Source organism: Sceloporus occidentalis, unplaced genomic scaffold (assembly GCF_023333645.1).
Source record: "Sceloporus occidentalis isolate IW3139 unplaced genomic scaffold, rSceOcc1.0.p SCAF_1, whole genome shotgun sequence".
Lineage (NCBI taxonomy): Eukaryota > Metazoa > Chordata > Lepidosauria > Squamata > Phrynosomatidae > Sceloporus > Sceloporus occidentalis.
In genome coordinates this window covers 39,349,082-39,367,471 of record NW_028316981.1, presented here as the reverse complement: position 1 = coordinate 39,367,471, position 18,390 = coordinate 39,349,082, and the positions used below count along the sequence as shown (strand labels likewise).

The 18,390-nt window shown below is 39.0% G+C and overlaps 1 protein-coding gene across 1 annotated transcript in view; it reads right to left on the bottom strand.

Moving 5' to 3' along the window:
• Nucleotides 1-8,674: 8,674 nt before the first annotated feature.
• Nucleotides 8,675-18,390, bottom strand: part of GXYLT2 (glucoside xylosyltransferase 2) — a 32,683-nt gene continuing 22,967 nt past the window's right edge. Inside the window, exons 4-7 of the mRNA XM_089519626.1 lie at nucleotides 13,585-13,836; nucleotides 12,092-12,215; nucleotides 10,979-11,151; nucleotides 8,675-9,148 (exon numbers count right to left, since the gene is read on the bottom strand). Of these exons, the coding sequence (XP_089375752.1) occupies nucleotides 8,966-9,148; nucleotides 10,979-11,151; nucleotides 12,092-12,215; nucleotides 13,585-13,836 (732 nt within the window). The 3' untranslated portion in view covers nucleotides 8,675-8,965. The remainder of the gene's footprint in view (nucleotides 9,149-10,978; nucleotides 11,152-12,091; nucleotides 12,216-13,584; nucleotides 13,837-18,390) is intronic.

The window sequence follows — 18,390 nt, the reverse complement described above, 5'->3', positions numbered from 1 at the left end:
GAGATCTGACCTTCCTTTGTCCTTGACTGAGGCTGCTTGCAAGTGAGGATTTTATCATGCAGAAATCCTTGCTCACAGGGAGTGTGTGTCTCCACTATACCATTATGCCGATGTCATTCCACTGTCTTGTGAATTGACCCTGAGGAATCCTGGGATTTGTAATTTGATGAAGTACCTAATTGTTGTTGTTAACTGCCCTCAGGTCGACTTCAGCCTCTAGTGACTTTGTGAATGAGGCATCTCCAAGCCCCTGCTCAGATCCTGCAGACTTAGGGCTGTTCCCTCTTTGATTGAGTCTATCCATCTGGTGTGTGGTCTTCCTCTCTTCCTACTGCCTCCTGTCTTTCCGAGTATTAACATCTTTAATTAGAAAAGATGTCTTCTCATGATGTGCTCAAAATATGAAAGCCTCATTTTAGTCACCCTGGCTTTTTGGGAGAATTCAGATCTGATTTGTTCCAGGACCCATTTATTTGTCTTTTTATCCACCCACTATATCCTTAGCACTCTTCTCCAGCAACACATCTCAAATGAGATCATTTTTCCCTATCAGCTTTCATCACCATCCAGCTCTCACACCCACACATGGTTATTTTGGGTTCATCTTCATATGATTCTTCTTCCCATGTGTCTATTGCTTCCATCGTCTTTTTACTTTATCTTGGTCATGTATTATGTTCCTCTGCTGATTGTAGAACATCTCTCTCTTTGGTATGAAATTCCCTTTTATTTGACAAGTAGAATTGTGGAGGTCTTTTGTTGTCCTCTTCTATTTCTCTGCAATGATGATTATAATAATTCTCTTTGCCCCTACATACTAAACGCTGGACAGTTGCATTCACGAATCTAGTTCTGCTTCTGTCTCCCTTTCCTTCTCATCTGTGTCTTATTGTTTAAATTATTTTTATTCTGTCATCCACTGATTCCTCTCTTTCTTTTTGGCTATGGATAGCATCTTTCTACATTTATGTTCCTGGACTCTGTCCATGGTTCATCTGGTTCCTTACCAATTAGGCTCAATAGTGCAAATCAGTTTGTTGGGTGGGTTTTTTTTTTTTTTTGCATTATCTTTAAACTCTGCTAGGATGTTCATCAGGTCATATTTTGGCAATATGGTTGATTTGGTGTTTATCTTTAGTGTTACTCTATTTTTTTATATTAGCAGTTGATAGTCTGTGCCACAATTTCCTCCTGGCCATGTCTTTGTGGAAAGAATGGAGCTTTTCTATCTTATGCTCCCAATTATATAGTCCCTGATTTTGTATTGACCATTTGGTGAAGTCCAAGTGTACAGTCTCCTCTCTGGTAGTATGAAGGTGGTATTTGCGATGAATAAATTGACATTGAAATAAATTGATAGCCTATCAAAACTCTATCAAAATGTCTCATCAGCTACTAATTCCTAGATTCCTTATGATGGAGCCATAACAGTCAAAGTGGCATTAGACTGATATAATGCAGATATACCCATAGTGTTTTAGGAAGGGAGGGACAAACAACATTGTCTTTCATCTTCCATGTTTTCCTACCACAGTTTCCATTAATTACTATTTTTTTAACCATAAAAATCCATTATTCAGGGAAAGTACATGGTTCATTTTCACCAGAATGATAGGAGCCCTCCATTGGAGGTTATTTGAGATTTTGGATCAAAGTTTTGGAGCAAGGGGTGCATTTCCTTTTGAGTTCCTGGATAATTTGAGATGTCTCAAGCAGCGTAGAATAAAACCAAAAGTAAAATCGGCACCAAAGATAAAACAGTGTAAAGCGCAGAATGCATCTTCCTGTTGTGTAAAGAACAACATTTCAGCACGTTTCATGTTTGTGACCAAAACAAACCCAGACAAAACCCATGTGTCCCATCCTACCCATGTGCATAGCAGGACCAGGAAACATAGGTCCTTATCACATGGGAGGGACTTATGTTGCCAAACTGTTGCAGAAGCGCAAAGGTGAGATAATCTGTCGCGCTTCTAAAACATAATTGAGTCTTCCTGCTTTCCTTCCGTCGATGAAGCGTGCTCAGAGAAGCCATATTTTAAAATAATGGGCTATCCCATTATTTAAAAAAAAAGGCTTCTCTGAGCACGCTTCATCAACAGATGTGAAAAGGTCCATAGAAAGCCCATATGCGGCCTATTTCTCTTCATGGTTGCAGGTGGAACTCCTCCATATAATCCTCACACACACACCCTCCCAAAAAAAAAAAAGTTGAGGAAGTTTCCAGTTTAGCCTTTTATCAGACATGCTAGTTTTCTTTATACAGGATTATAATTGTTACATGGAGAAGCACTGGATGACAGTCTCCATATGGTGCCTGATGTGATGCTACTACCATCTTGGAGGCTTTTTCTAAAAGCCCCTTCCTAAACTGCAGATCCTAGAGTTCCATAGGAAGGAACCATGGCAGTTCCCATATGAGCGGTCTAAATAACCAGAGCTTTATCTAATACTCTGGAGACCAGGGTTCGGATCCCAGCTCGGTCATGTAAACCCACTGGGTGACTTTGGGCAACTCACACTCTCTCAGCCTCAGAGGATGCCAATGGCAAACCCCCTCTGAAGAAATTTGCCAAGAAAACCCCTGATAGGTTTGCCTTAGGGTTGCCATGAGTTGAAAATGACTTGAAGGCATACAGCAACAAATATCTACATTATTATTCTGAGTTCAAAGTGACATTTTGTGTGTGTATGTGTGCGTGCATACAATGTGGGCGTTTCCCCCCATCTGACTATTTGCCCAATTTAGGTCTTCTTTTCCTCTCTCTAAAACAGCCCCCCCCCCCCAGTCTGAGAGACATGTTCATCTATCTGCCCAAGGTATTTTCTTTCTCCTTATAACAGGGCAATCTGTCTTCCCATCTCATCCGGATAAAGAGTATCATGCAGTTATCCAGCAGCAATTAATTTCCCATCTTCCTATAGTATATGAAAGAGATGGGCCTTGACAGTTATAGACCTTGATAACTTAATCTCCAGTTGATATTTTAAATAGTTTAATAAGGATAGATTAACATTTGGAGCAATAGCTCGTACAATGAATGGAAGAGGGCCAAATTTATGTTTCTCTAGTATCACAAGTCTGGGAATTTTTCAAAGGCAACTCTCTTCAGTAATGTATCTCTTAAGAGCTGAGAATAGACAAGGCTAGGCAGTAACTAACAGAACCTTCCCAAGTCAAATAACAGCAGGAAGGTGAAAGGTGGAGAGTAGCTTCTGACTAATATCAAGGACAGTTTTGATTTCATAAATTCCACCTAGTAATAAAGAAGATGCTAGGTATCAGGATGCTGAATGGTGATACCATCAATTCATCTTTTTTAAAAGCACAGAATGCCATTGGAAATCAGCCATTAATTCTGATACAACATCATAATAATATAGTAAATACAGGTTCTCAAAATGTAAATGGGTTATGCTTCAACACTTCCCCCCTAAAATGAAAGAAGTCTATGCTGTATGTTTGCAAATGGTCTATCAGATTTTGCTTGTGAATTCTTTTCCCTTGCCCTGTTCTGTGAATCATTTGTTTACCTTCTCTTGTAGTCTACCAGTAAAAACATTTTTATTGCATATTTAGTGAAGTGATTGCTTTATATCTAACACTTTTGTGGGTCATCTTAGGCAGTATCAGCTAAAAGCATTCAACAGGAGTATTTTTATTCATTGTAGAAAAGAAGAGAGGCTACCCGAGCTTGACGTTTGCTCAAATGTTCATTTATTTACATGATATGCTTAAAATTTTAAATGACTTTGATATGCACTGTAATTACCTCCTTAGGAGCTATAAACATTTGGTGCATTTGTCAAATAAAAGTATGCAAGATGCTTAATTGACATGACATTGATTGCAGTTCCTTACCGACATTCTAACACTTTTGCACATAAACACAATAATTGACATTTTACTATTACCAAATTGCATTTCAGCTGGTATTGAAATCAGTATCATTTTGTCACATCTAATCATAGAGCTACATAGAACCAGTTTACTAGTCACTAGCAGAAAGCATTTTCAGTACTTCCCCTCATCAAATACCTTTAAAGAAACAGTTCAGGAATCATTTCCAAATGTTTGTTCTGAAGGAATGAAAGTGTATGATTGGTTTCTTAAACACATTATATAGAAGTCTTAGATCCTGATAGGAGATATTTTAGGCAAAATCTGGAAGAAATAAGAGTAAAGTACAATTCTATTGTCCAGGGAAAAATAAGAGTTTTAAGTTTTTGCTTGGCAAGTCTACATCAAGCAGTTCTGAATTTAAAATCCTATGAAGTTGAAAAGATTCTAGCTTCATATACTGAAACAATTTAACTGTGTGAGAAACCCTGTCCAGAACAACATAGTTGTTGACAATGTTTGTTGTTGCAAAACTTGCTCGATTTTTCTTAAGATCGCTTGAGCCTGAATAATAAATCCCTTTGAGACAAGGTTCAGACAAATATTGAAATCAATGGCGGGTTACAGACCGCCATTTAGTACGTAATGAATACGTACTAGGGTTAGGAAGGGGCGGTGCTTCCGCACCCCCCTAACCCTAGTACGTATTCTGTACGTACAATATGGCGGCGGCCGTTCCATTAGGCCGCCGCCATATTTACGTATCGGACGCTGTGCGTCCGCACGTGTCACGGCGTCTATGACGTCGCGAGTCCGCCCCTGGCGCCTTGCGACGTCATAGAGGCGCCGCTTAAAGAAGCTCCATTTTGGAGCTTCTTTTTTGCTCCGTAACGGAGCCACGCAGTTTGGCTGCAGCGGCTCCCTTACGGAGCAAACAGCGGCGGCGGCAGATCGCTGCAAAGCGGCGGTTTATAACCCGCCAAACATACCTGCAGCCTGATACTATGAACAGTTAAGCACATCTAAGGTTGGTTTTTTTTCCTGCCATATCTAAAACCCTGCAAACATGTATCTCTATATGAACAAAAATAAATTTGAATATGTAAATAAAATTAGAACTGGTTTTAAATGATTTTCTGTAGGCATGACTACAAAAGTAATGGCCACTTTATGTTACCTGTGCTACAGATGATCATGTGGCTCAGTTTTATCTTTTTCACCTAGCCTAATGCTGTCTGGTCTGTAACTGGCAACAGCTCTTGAAGATGTCACATAGATCCTTTCAACTGGAGATGCCTGGAATTGATCCTGACACCTGCTCCATGCACGAGCTATAAGGCCTTCCTCAAGTGAGCCCCTGAATGCTGTACAACAGTGCTATACAAAGTGGTCGTCCATGGACTAGTGATAGTCCACTCAAGTGTTGGTAGGAAAGAAAGAAACTGTTGTAGTCAATGGGCACAAATATGGTGCTGGTTCCTGGTCAGTTGGGAAAACCCAGTAATTTCTCTTTATAAGATAGCTTAAGCAGCACTGTTGAATAATGCATTTACTGATTATATTTACTGCATCATGAGCTCATTACAGCACAAATGGCTTATGGGCAGGTAGATGATCAGTATAGCTTTACCACAGGACCAACCACAATTTATTTTGAGGGCACCTCTTCCTTCTCAGGTGCAATAGATGGGAAACCCTTCTGATGAACTTCTTCTAGGCCAAAATATACCAATAGCATATATGGATGAGAAAGATGACAGAAAGATGTATATATATTGTTATTTAAAAGAAGTAGTTATTTTTAAAGAAATCAGCAATGAGTATGATATGTTAATAACAAGCTACAATTAAATTTGAAATGTGATATAGTACCAAAGGTTCTTATGTATAAATTATTATGCTTAAATGGAGAAACATTTAAAAAGCAGGGCTTTTTTAAAAAAAATCTCCTTCAGATATTAATGGGTCAAGCAGATGGGACAAAAAGAATGGTCACAGGCCGCTCCCTGCTAAATCACTCCTTGTTCAGAGTGGGACTGCACCAACCAGACACCGCAGTCCTGACGTTGGCAGCTGCGGCAATCCGCAATGGACCACCGGCAAGGAGTGCTTCTTTTGTGCTCCTTTTGTCACTGGGTTTGGGCCACCTTAGGCAGCCACAGCGCAGCTTCGGACCAATCTGGGCGCATGTATCATCTGAACATCACACCCTGGATCGACTGAAGGTGGCACGTTTGGCCCATCTGTTTCTGGCCTGTCTTCCCATTGTTGGTAAAACACATGCATAAATACAACGTAGAACAAAAACTCTTTCTTGCATAATGCCATTAATACTATACAGAAAGGTTTTTACATTTAACTCCTTCATATATCAGTTAGAAACACTGGAAAACAGGTTTCCTTGTAAAAACAAACAAACCAAGAATATAATAATTTCTGTAAACAAATGAAACACCATGAGATAAAACCAATAAAGTCAAGTCTGTTGCTTTCCTTATTATGTAGTGACCAGCCCCTTTACTTTCCTATAATGGAATCAGTGGAACTCAATTTTTGAACAGGAAATTTGAATACACAGAAATACAGGTATGTATTTGGAAAGAGAAGCTAGGTGACCAGCATTGGTTGTTTTCAGATGGTCTCACCCTTGTGTGCACATCTAGGGTTTGAACTCGGCTTTTCAAAAAAGTTGAAAAAAAGTTAGTAGTGTAAGATCTACAGTTCTCTCTGTGATATGGACATCAACTCAAAATATGGCAATTTCAATTCTCGTAACACCTAGATTCACGTCAGTTTTATTCTGAGATGTGGGTATGTTCTTGGGATACCATATCAAATCTTAAGGTAGATATGAAGTGTATCAACAAGAAACATCTGTTTCAGAAAAAAAGCTGCACAAGTCCTGGGACTAAATGGCACATCAGTAACTGCCAAAAGAAACCTGCATAATTATATTGCATTTTCACACCTCTTACAGAACAGCTTGCACACAGAAGCAAACTGAATAGGGAGCAAACTGAATAATTTGCCTCCATTGGAAAAATATTTAAATAAACTCTGGGATTACTGGCCTGATACCAATTCAGTGCTTTTCTAGTAATATCTGTCAATCAACTTAATTACTAGACAGATCTAGTAATATCTGTCAATCAATCAAGTTCATTATGGCACCTACACACTTGATCAATGTGGGTTTTAACATTGTGTGTGTTCCTAATGACCTTATGCCACCTATTCTCTCTCTTATACAACCTTTCTGGCTCACTTCTGTGGTCTTCATCATTCACTGATAAAATGTCATATGCACTTGCCACACAGATTACCTTACCATCAAAGTAATATTCTACATGGGTCCTAGGACTCCCATTACTATCAGACACATTAAATCTTGTCCAGAAATTCAGTTATATTTCCAAGTACCTATACTTAGACAATGAGTAATTACATGCAGAAAGTACTGTAGGATCTCTTATATTTCTGTATTATTTTTAAAAGGCATATGCTCTTGGAGTCCTAGGACTCTGTAGAATAGAACACATCACCATCAGACACATTAGATGTTGTTCAGAATCTCAGTTTCTGTATATACTCATGTATACGTCTAGAAATTTAGGTCAAAAATTGACCCAAAAAATCTGGGTCGACTTACAGTATCAATGTTAAGTACTGTATCTGAACTCTTATTTAAAAGAAGGAACCATCCCCTGGTGAAAAGCAAGAGTATAATTTGTCCTGGAAGCACTGAACCCCTCTAGTCTCTCATCCATCCAGTCTTAAGAATGAGCACAAAGAGTTATGTCTGCTGGAATTTCTAAGTTCTTTGACATTGTTTTGCTTTGCTTCATCTTTTAGATCTGTCACTATATGCCCCTAAGTTTACCTCAACTTATCCACAGGTCATAGCAAAATACATAATTTTGGCCCCAAAACCTGCCCTTGACTTATACATGTTGTCGACTTCTAGTCTACATATGGTGTATTTCCAATTACCTATACTTAGACAGTGAGGTCAGAGAGCAATTACATGCAGAAAATACTGAAAGTGGCAATCTAAACTCACTGTGTTCACTGTATGTATACCTAAAATTCTGAATGACATTTAATTACTGTTTTGGCATGATTGCTACTGCAAATCTGTTTTCCTGTGGCTAACACTAAGACGGGTCCAATTATGAAAGTGTGAACCATTAAATTTGGTGGTCCGAATGGAAGACAAATGCTAGTGTGAGAAACAACCAGATCCAAAATGCTATAACATCTTAAGAAAGAAGAGTGTATTAAATTAGAATGCATGTATTTCTGTCCTCTGCCATAAAACTTAAGTGATCTCTTATATAATCATAGTCTGCGCAATTACTTTCAAATACTAAGAAATGACTTTGAAGATGACAGTAGTCTTTTTACAGAACTGCACAGAAAAATTTGTCATTCATCAAATATTTGTATTAGCCTACTTCAAGCCATTCATCTTCCTGGGCAGCAGAAAGTTAAAAACATGATTTAAGCAGGAATCCAATATCCATCTGTCTGTAATTCCCACTGAGCGAAATGAGGTTTACATCTGAGTAGATATTTGTAAAATACCTCTGTTAAGGTACTAAATCAGAAGTGGGCCAATTGAGGCCTGCGGACCCACTTTTGTAGCCTCACCAGTCCCTCAAACCCCCAATTTTTTTTAAATAATCAGTTCTATCATCAAGCAATTTTTGCCCCCAAACCACACAAAAAGCCCTCCAAATGTGTTAATACACATCTATCTTCATAAGCACACCATACCTGTTATCATTTTGAGAGGGACTACAGAGGAAAATGGAAGTATATGGGCTTTTTATTTCAGTGGGATGTGTCCAAAATCAGTGCTCTGTAATTATCAAAGTTAAAAAATAATCAGATTATGTTATCAATAATTTCCAAAGTGTCTGCTGAAATCCAATCATGTTGATATTCATTCCCACCAAGCTCATTAACCATGTGTGAACCATTAAAACCAAACAAAGAATACCCTGCCAGGTTTGATTAAGTGGCAACTGTCTCTCTCAGCAGACATGTAAGACTGCCTCTTTAAATATGCTTCAAGCAGGCTACATGAAACTATGAAAATTGTATCAAAGTACATTGCTCCATTTACAATCTGAAGTTGGCTCCAACATTGATGATCACTCGACTTTCATACACTTTCTTCATAGTTCTCTCAATTTGTTTCAAAAAAACCTGTGGAATTCGCCCACATAAAGTGTGTACAGTATCAAGGAATTTAGTGTGGAGAGGGTAGTACATTGATTGGAAGAGATTGTCTTCAAAGGAAAACTAAAAACAAAACAAAACAAAACAAAAAGACAGACAAGATTAATTTATCATTGCACTACTTAATAAAAAAAAACTAGTCCAGTGAATTATGGTCTTTTCCCCAGTCATACCTTCAGCCTAATTTTCTCCTTCCACTCTGGTGGTATTTTCACACTAGCCCTGTGTTGTACTAAAGAAGCCCAAGGGATTGTATTATTGCTAAACTACTGAGATTGTAATGTTGCTTTTCACATTTCAGGTTTGGCCCCATAATTTTAGCAATCTTTCATGCTACAGCTTGACCACATAGGGACAGCTGGCTGCCCAGAACCTCCCCAACACATTTCTCCACCCTTTATCCTTATCTGGCTATTTTCTGGGAGGCTTTTGCCTAGCCTACATTATATTTTATTTAAAAAATAAAATTACCCACTGTGATAATTGCACTAGAGTGATATTCCTTCAACACTCTCCAGTGGCTTCTCTTGCTGCTACATCACTACAGAGATGGTGTGGCATTCCTTCTACACATTCCAAGGGCTCCCTTGCCACTGTGCCACTACAATGGCAGCAGCTTCAAAAGAAACAAATACACAAAATGGAAGAATTGGGGGAAGGCTTTGTCAATGGTCCATCCTTCCACCACCAACCTTTCTGGAAATAAGGCAAGATGGGAGAGGTGGGACAAACCCACCTACTACATGTCCCAAACCCACCTACGTGATCCCCAAATTGGCTATTTGAGAAAGTGATCTTTCATAACAGTAAAAAAACCACCATCAGGAGATTATCGTGACCTTGGCTAACAAACTGATTGGTTTTAGTGGGGGGGGGGGATAAAGATTACAGAAGGAGGAAAACAGAACAGCGACACTGTGTGAAAAGGCACCGTGTTTGCCAATGTAACCCATCTCTGTTCCACTATAAAAGCCACATGTAAAAATGACCTAACTATTGGCTGTCAAGAGCTTGCAATACTCATTTCTTCTTCCCTTTTACTACCACAGAATTTAAAAATTAGGTCACAATGGCATTATCTCAAGCAAGATAGTTTTGCTCATACTGAACTGACCTGGGGCTATTCTGTCCTTAACCCAGGACAGCAAGTAGGAGCTTGTCAACAGTGTTGCCAACAAACCTCAAAGATATTCCCTGGAATGTTTTACCAAAATCTCTGGAATTCCCCAATATTTACCATAATATTCAGTCAAAATCCCCAGAAAGAAATTAATTAAATTCCCTGGATTCCGGGGAATTCCCCAGAAATTGGCAATGCTGCTTGTCAGGCTCCTGGGCTACAAAAATCCCAACCTCCTTGTGAGAGGTTCAATGTATTATAGTAATTAACAGAGTCAAATTAGAATTAGGGCTACTCAGGTTCAAAGTTCTACTCCAGTAGGTGATATTCGGGCAGTCACTATCTCTCTGTTTAACCTACTTACCTATTTTTGTGAGGATAAAAAAGGAACATGCTCAAGACTACCCAGATTCAGAAGACTTGTGACGAAGGATTTTTGAGTCACAATTTTGGGAGAAAATAAACAATGAATAAATAGTAGTAGTAGTAAATGTTATTGTTATTATTATTTTCCTGAAATGTGTTGGACAAATTTTAATAAACAGAGGCACTCTGAAATCACATAATCTTTCTTGGCATTGTTTGTTTTTATTGCCATTCTTTTCTTCTTTCTCTTTCTCGCTCTCTCTCTCTTTTGTGAGGAGAGAAGACTATGTATGCTGCCTTTGGCTCTTTGGTAACAAACACACACATGAATGTAATATCTCCCAGTGCACTATATCACATGTTATAATACAATATAAGACTTTGCCCTTTGGCAGAGCAACACTTACATCACGTATCATTTCATAGAGGGCTTTGAAAGTAGGCTGTTTATCATCATGGTAGACACCCCTGTTCCCATGGAGAATGGAAATGCCTTCCTCCTCTGCTCCTTTACAGTTACTGCCATACATACAGTGGTCTGGCCGATAGTTCCATTGGCAAGGAAACAGGTAGAGAAATTCTGGAAAACCCATTTTGGAAAAAAGATGAGAAGCGAGGGGGGGGGGAGAAAAAGTTTTAAAATGTGACATAAAAAAAACCAAAACTCCTACAAATATAATTAGAATATCTGAATTCTGCAGTACAAAAGCTACAGCTCAGTCAATCATGGATATGTTTAATTGTAATACTTTTTTCTACTTACATAATTTAACTAATGTTTTTGGGAGTGGATGAATAGGAGACTTTTAGAAAAATATGGACTGGGATCAGAAGAAACAGTTTATGGAACAAATTATATACATGAGCAAGAGACAATGGCTGTGTTCAGATTCAGCATTAAACCATAATCTAATGCTGCATGAACAAAAGGCTAATATGTTTTCCTCCTTGTCCTCTTCTGGCACAGCTACAATCGGAAGCCTGAAAACTTTCATTCTTGTTTTCACTTAACCTTTGTCTTAATATGTCCAACCTAGCGAAATAATAGTTAGGGTCAATGGTGGAAAATCAGGTGTTTTCCAGGTATTTTGACTGCAGTTGCCACCTGCCGCAATCAGCATGGTTAGTGTTGTGTGCCTTCAAGTTGTTTTCAACTTATGACAACCTAAGGTGAAGTTTTTGTGCGGTTTTCTTTGCATGGTTTGTTCAGAGTGGGTTTACCTTTACTCTCCTCTGAGGTTGAGTAAAAGTGACTTCCCAAGGTAACCCAGTGGGTTTTTATGTTCAAACAAAGGATTTAAACCCTGGTCTACAAACTGGCTCACAGCATGGAGATTGGTAAAAATAAAAAATCATGGCATTTTTAGTATGGAACATCTGGAGAGATCCAAGCTGGGAAAGGCTGCCCCAGTTAGGTCTATAATATATACAAATACATTTCAAATACACACACACACACACACACACACACACACACACAAATATAGTACAAATATATATAAATACAATACTTCATGTACCTGGGTTAAAGTAAAAAATAATATTGAGCAGGTCCTGGTCTCCCCATGTAATGTAGTTTTTATACTTTTGGTATAAAGGGTACAACATCTCCTCCCATGTCAGGCCTGTCGGTATCATGCTGTTCTGAAACAGATAATATTTTTTTTATTTTTAAAAACAGTAATAGTAAAAATCACAACAGGCACAAGACATATCAATAGGAATCACTACTATATACATCTTAGTACTATGACCACACTTGAAGCTTCTGTAATCTTTTGGGGTGGGTGGGGGGATGAATTCATGAATAAGGGCTTGAGCACACGAGGTTCTGGGACTCAAAAGAGTTATTGGATTTACTGTCTGAAGATTGCATGATTCTTCTTAATTGGGTCATCAAAAAACCCATTGTGGTTAGAATGCTGCTCAAGAAAAGCTACATCAATAATGTTCTCAGTGTGGCAGCACCAGAAGACCTACAATGATGAATCTTTCACCCCAATACATGGTCATTCCAAGTCAACTTGGCTATGATATTCTAAGCCATGGAAGGAAACTATTCATCCCTGCAATAAATGCACATTTCTCAGAAGGCTTTTTAAATGCTCTATGGTATGATGTGAGAAGTTGGAGAAGCCTGCCAATCACAGCCAATGGCGATCGGTGAAAGGGAGCCTATGGGAAGGAAAGGCTACAACCTAAAGGCTTGTCTGAGAAAGAGTTAGAGACTTATTACCTGACAAAACAAAGCAAAAATGGAGACAGAGAAGAGTGGCTTGTTCTGTGCTTTACCACATGACGTTGCAGTACGTCAGTTCTCTTCCTGTGGGAGATGTTTGTCAAAGTGAGTCTTTTGTCAAATGGGTTTTCCTGGCTAGAAAAGGAAGACTTGCTTTGACAATTGTCACCCGTAGGAAGAGAACAGAAATGCTACAATGCCATGCAGTAAGACAGGGAGAAAGCTGCTGATCTCCAGCTCCGTTTCAGCTTTGTTTTCTAGTGTGGTAAGGCTATTAGGTAGGATAGAGAAAGAGAGAGTGAAGGATGATTAGGAAGAAGGGAATGGTAAGATCTGAAGAGGGTTCAGGGAGTTGTGAATGAGAAAAGGGCTCAGGGAGTTTGTGTTTCACTTGTTATATGATTTACTTGTTTATTTTCTATGCCAGTCTCAATGTTTTAGTCTAATAACTGAGAAAAAGAACTGGCCACACTTTACCACACTGAAACCACAGATCAATACAGTCACTTGACCACAGAAGTGACCACCTTGAGGCCCAAGTACTAAACTGAGGGAAAGATCTTGAGGGTGACATGACAAGGTGAGTGACAGGACCACAACAGTTGGAGCTGTGGGGCCAACCTGGATGGGGGGTACCATCACACATGGTCAAAGGTATAAAAATGAACCAAAGTATTTGGAGTGATGAAGTTCTATATGAGCACCCAGAAAGAAAGGAGCAAAACACAATCATAAGGATTGTTTTTCCTTTCAAAGGATCAAAACAAATGATACCTTAAACTGGGTATTTCTTATGCGGGTTAAATTCATCAGCATGACACCGGAGTTGACTCCAGTTGTTCCATAATATGGGTGGCGAGCAAACCGACTGTACCAACCAATCTTTGGTATTTCATGTTCTGGTGCCATTGCAGCCAGCTGTGTGGAATTGAATGCTGTCAGAAATCTCCAGATGTCATCAATGGGTCGCAAGAAGAGGACATCTGTGTCCACATACAGAAGGGAGTCCACATCTTTTAAAATCATCTTTGGAGATGGAACAGAAAAGTGTGGGTGTGGGTTTGGGAAACACACAACATATATACAGACAGACACAGAGAGAAAGAGACAGGAAAACCAAAATTGACTGATTAGAGGTGTATATAAGCAAGATGATAACAGGTCATATTTTTTGACCTAACCTTTTGCTCAGTATACTGCATATCAGGAGGTGTACAGTATACACACCTCACTCTCAACCTAACAAATAAAACTAACTACACTGTGCCACCCCTCAAAGAAAGGTAACATGTCAAATAATAAAATGAAAAAGAAATTGTAAAATTGTTTACTATGAAAAATAAAAACAGATTTTTAAATAAATGCTGAAGAACAAGCCATGCCCCCAACCCAGTGAAAATAGAAGCCGCAAAACAGGTGCCATAAGCACCACGTCATTTTGGCACTGCGCATGACAGACATCATCATGGCGTACGCTGTCTGGACGGGCACACACTAAGATGGCAGTGCCAGTCTGTACACCCTCTAGATTATTTGGTCATATGTGAATAAGACCATCATATGGAAAGACACAGAGTAATAGGCATTTTCTAATATAGAGGGCACTTAATCAATTCATTAGTACTTAATGAATTCTAGTCACATAGATTAGTCCTAAATATGTTCACACCTAAATCGATTCTTGCTCGGTGGTCAGAATCCATGTCACCTGAAGCTTCTGAAGGAGAATGTTAACCAATACAGTCAGCCCTCTGTTTTTGCAGGGGATTCATTTTGGTCTTCCCCCCCCTCGCAAAAATGGGATTTTACACATATTCAAGCCCCACAGGCTTGAATGGGGGCATGCGCCTGTGAACGGCTGTGGGCATGCACCTTGGGCACGCGTCCCATTTTAATCCCCACCGTTTGCTCCTCGCGAGTAAGTGAGGGTCACGGATATGAAGTCCGCACAAACAGAGGAGCAACTGTAATTTTCTCCTCCCTTCCATTCTTAGTATCTCCCCATCATCATAACTCCAGTTTATGTCTGGGAAAGAAATGTTGAGACAGGATCAAACCGCAGACCTTCTGTCCATACAGGAATACTCTGTGTCTGAACTGTAGCTCTCCTTCAGTCTGGTCAACTTTGAATTTCTGGACAAAACTGCAATGATTTCCCTTGGCTATTTTCTATTTATTTCAACATCTTTATAGCAAAAGGGAGGAGGAGCATCAGTCCTTCTATTCTTATTCACAGTGTGCCCTCTTGTGGCCATCTGCTTTGTACAGATCCATTCACAATTTCATTCGTTTCCTAAAAGACAGTATAGTATTTACCCAAATGTAGCTTAGTACCTATTTCCTACTTTATTATTATCATACATCCCTCCTTTGCTTGCCTTCTTTCTCAGATTATTTTTGGATTAAACTGCTAGTATAGCAGCTTGGGTGAGAAATCCATGTTGAAACATCCACTGTGCCACAGATTTCACTAAATGGCTCTTGGGCAAGTTTCTTATTTTCCTCGGCATCCCTGCAACTGGGGAGGAGGCAGTCAAGACCCACTCAGGGCCCTTGGGAGAACAATAGGATACAAATGTAAGCAGAAAATCATGTACACCTTTAAACTGGCTATAAAACTAGCATGTAATAAGATATATGGTTACATTCACCACATTAAAAAGGCCCCCTTGGGACATATTCAGCAGAACATATTCCTGAATGCCAGTCTGAATTGATTGTCATTTGACTAGCCTTGAGGTCTCAACTTCTAAATCTTAAATTTAATAGAAAATCTCTGGACATGGACTATTATGTGGTCATTAGCTTACCGTTCAAAATGATGGAAAAAAATTGGGATTTTCAGAAACAAGGCATCATTTCATATCTATTTTATAGAAATGTACTCTGGATTGTATAAATATTTCAAAAATAGCCTATTTTCCAGGGACATAGAGTGGCATTTTTATATTACTTGCAGTTCTTAGGATTAGCTATGTGGTATAATAATGAGTTAGGTTACTGTTGCATGATATGTTTTACTTCATAAAATCTCCAATTAAGAAAATATGAATTACTCTTCTTAGAATGGCAGCACTTTTGCTTTGTATTTTCATATTTAGCACTGCACTTCTTCACAGCATTTTATGTTTTTGTAATTATTTATTGACCCATTCTCAGTCTCTCCATTGCACACAAACTACTGCAGTGGAATCTTTGTTGCCACCAACAAAATAACAAATGCCTTTTATTGTGACCTCTTCAGTGTCAAGGATAAATCATCTCTGAGTATTTGTTGCTTATAAATTTCATGGTATCTCCATAAATTGTCAGGCAACTTGGTACAGTTGTTTGAGCATAGGCCTACAACCTTGGAGACCAGGGTTCAAATTCCCGCTCAGCCATGAAAACCCACTGAGTGGCCTTGGGCAAGTCATATACTTCCAGCCTCACAGGATGGCAATGGAAAATCCCCTCAGAACAAATCAGGCCAAGAAAACTCAATGATAGATTCACCTTAGGGTCACCATAAGTTGGAAACAACTTGAAGGCAAACAACAACAGCTACTACTGCTACCACTACTACTCAATGCTAACTTTTCCCATCTCCATATAAAATTAACCAACTTCTAAATCCAGTGGAGTATTACTGGATGAGCACTGCATTTCAGTTTAAGCCTAAGCATTTAAGGTGAAAATTTTCAGAACTGTTTATTACCAAAGCTTTATCAGTTAATCAAATATGGCGAAGTAGGAATTTAAGATAAGAAACCTTGAGATTTTGAAGTTTTTCATACCAGCATTTACCAGCCTGACAGACTTCTGAAACGTCAGGGAATTGTCCCCTCGCCTCTAGCGTCCTTAAATCATTCACAGAGCAGCAATTTCCGATGAACTGAAACTTTGCATTCATAGGAAATTGCTGCTCCACACACAATTCAAAGATGATATTGGTGAAGGGATTATTCCCTGATGTTTCAGAAGTGTGTCAGGCTTTCAGACATGCGCACTTCTCTGACATTTTACCAATGTTTTACCAGCACTTACCCCACGGTAAGTGCTGATATGAAAATCTTTTTTGATACTCTTCTGGAATAAAAATAGTCCTGTAATATGGGTTTCCAAGACTTGGTTGAAAGGTGGACTCTTTCAACGGTTTATTTTGTAAACCACTTAGTACATCAGTAAGAGGTATAGAGACATACTTGCTATTGCTAGCAGTGTTCAATAGGCTCAATTTCCCTTGTTATAGAACCTCAAAGAAAAAAGATAATTCCATCCCTGAATCATACAGCTGTAAATAACACATCACCTTTAACTCAAGTCTCTGGTAAATGACATAAATGAGAAGATTCACTCTCATCTTTATGTGTTCCTTCTCTGGGCCAATTCCCCTAAACTGGAGCAGATGCACACGCGCAGCAGGCCCACTTCATCAAGTCTGCTGAAAGAGCAGCTCCAGTAAACTCCTCCTCTCTTGGAACTGGAACCATTTCAATTCCTAATGGCCATTATAAGAACGACCATCTAACTTAAAGAATGGGTCTGGTTTTGCTTTAATCCCTAATTGATTTTATCCTATTTATACATGTATTATAGATTGCATTATTTCAAACTGTTTTAACTGTTTTTAAATTGCCTTGTTTAAAATGTTAAATGGTTTAATATGCTTATTGTCTTTTCAAATTATCCTCATTGTTTTAAACTGTTCTGAAATCATTTTACTGTACACTACCCTGGGATCCTTGGATACAGGGTGGGATATAAATATCTTAATAAACAAATGAAAAATAAATAAATCCTCTCCCCCATCCTGTTTTCTTTTAGTGTCCATTTTCTTTTAGACTGTAAGCCTGCAGGATGGAGCTGTAGGATGGAGCTGTCTTGTTTTATTGACTGTATGTAAGGCTCACTGGGACACTTCCTAGCTAAACAGCAGGGTAAAGAAATGTGTTAAATATTTTTTGAAGAGCTCTCCAAAGAATTCCAAATAAGGATCACATTGTACCAGAAATTATGAAATGGCCAACACAGCTATCCCTGCATGTTTTCTGGATTGTACCAGAAAGTGACCTACTGAGTGCACTGAAACATTAAAAGTAGTTATGTGTGTCTATATGTGACTTCAAATTGTCTGTCAAATTATGGTGGCCCCACAAATTTCATAGGATTTACTTAGACAAGGAATTCTCAATTGTCAGATCCTTCTTCTAAAATATAGCCTTGTTGCTGTTTCAAGTTGGTTCCAACTGATGGCAAATCTAAGGTGAACATGGTTCACCTTATCATGGGGTTTTCTTGGCAACATTTGTTTAGAGGGCGTTTGCCACTGCCCTCCTCTGAGAATGAGAGTGTGACTTGCCCAAGGTTACCCAGTGAGTTTCCACAGCCAAGCAGAGATTTGAACCCTGCTTTCTAGAGTTGTAGTCCAACACTCACATCACTACACCATGCTAGCTAGTATAAAATAAAGTGTACAGCACCTGGTATTCATTGGTGGACCCAAGGATGGGTCCAAGTACTAACCAGGACTGACTAGGCTTAGCTTCCAAGATCCGACAGGAGCTGATGCCTTTTAGAGTATTTAGCCCTCTACAGAAA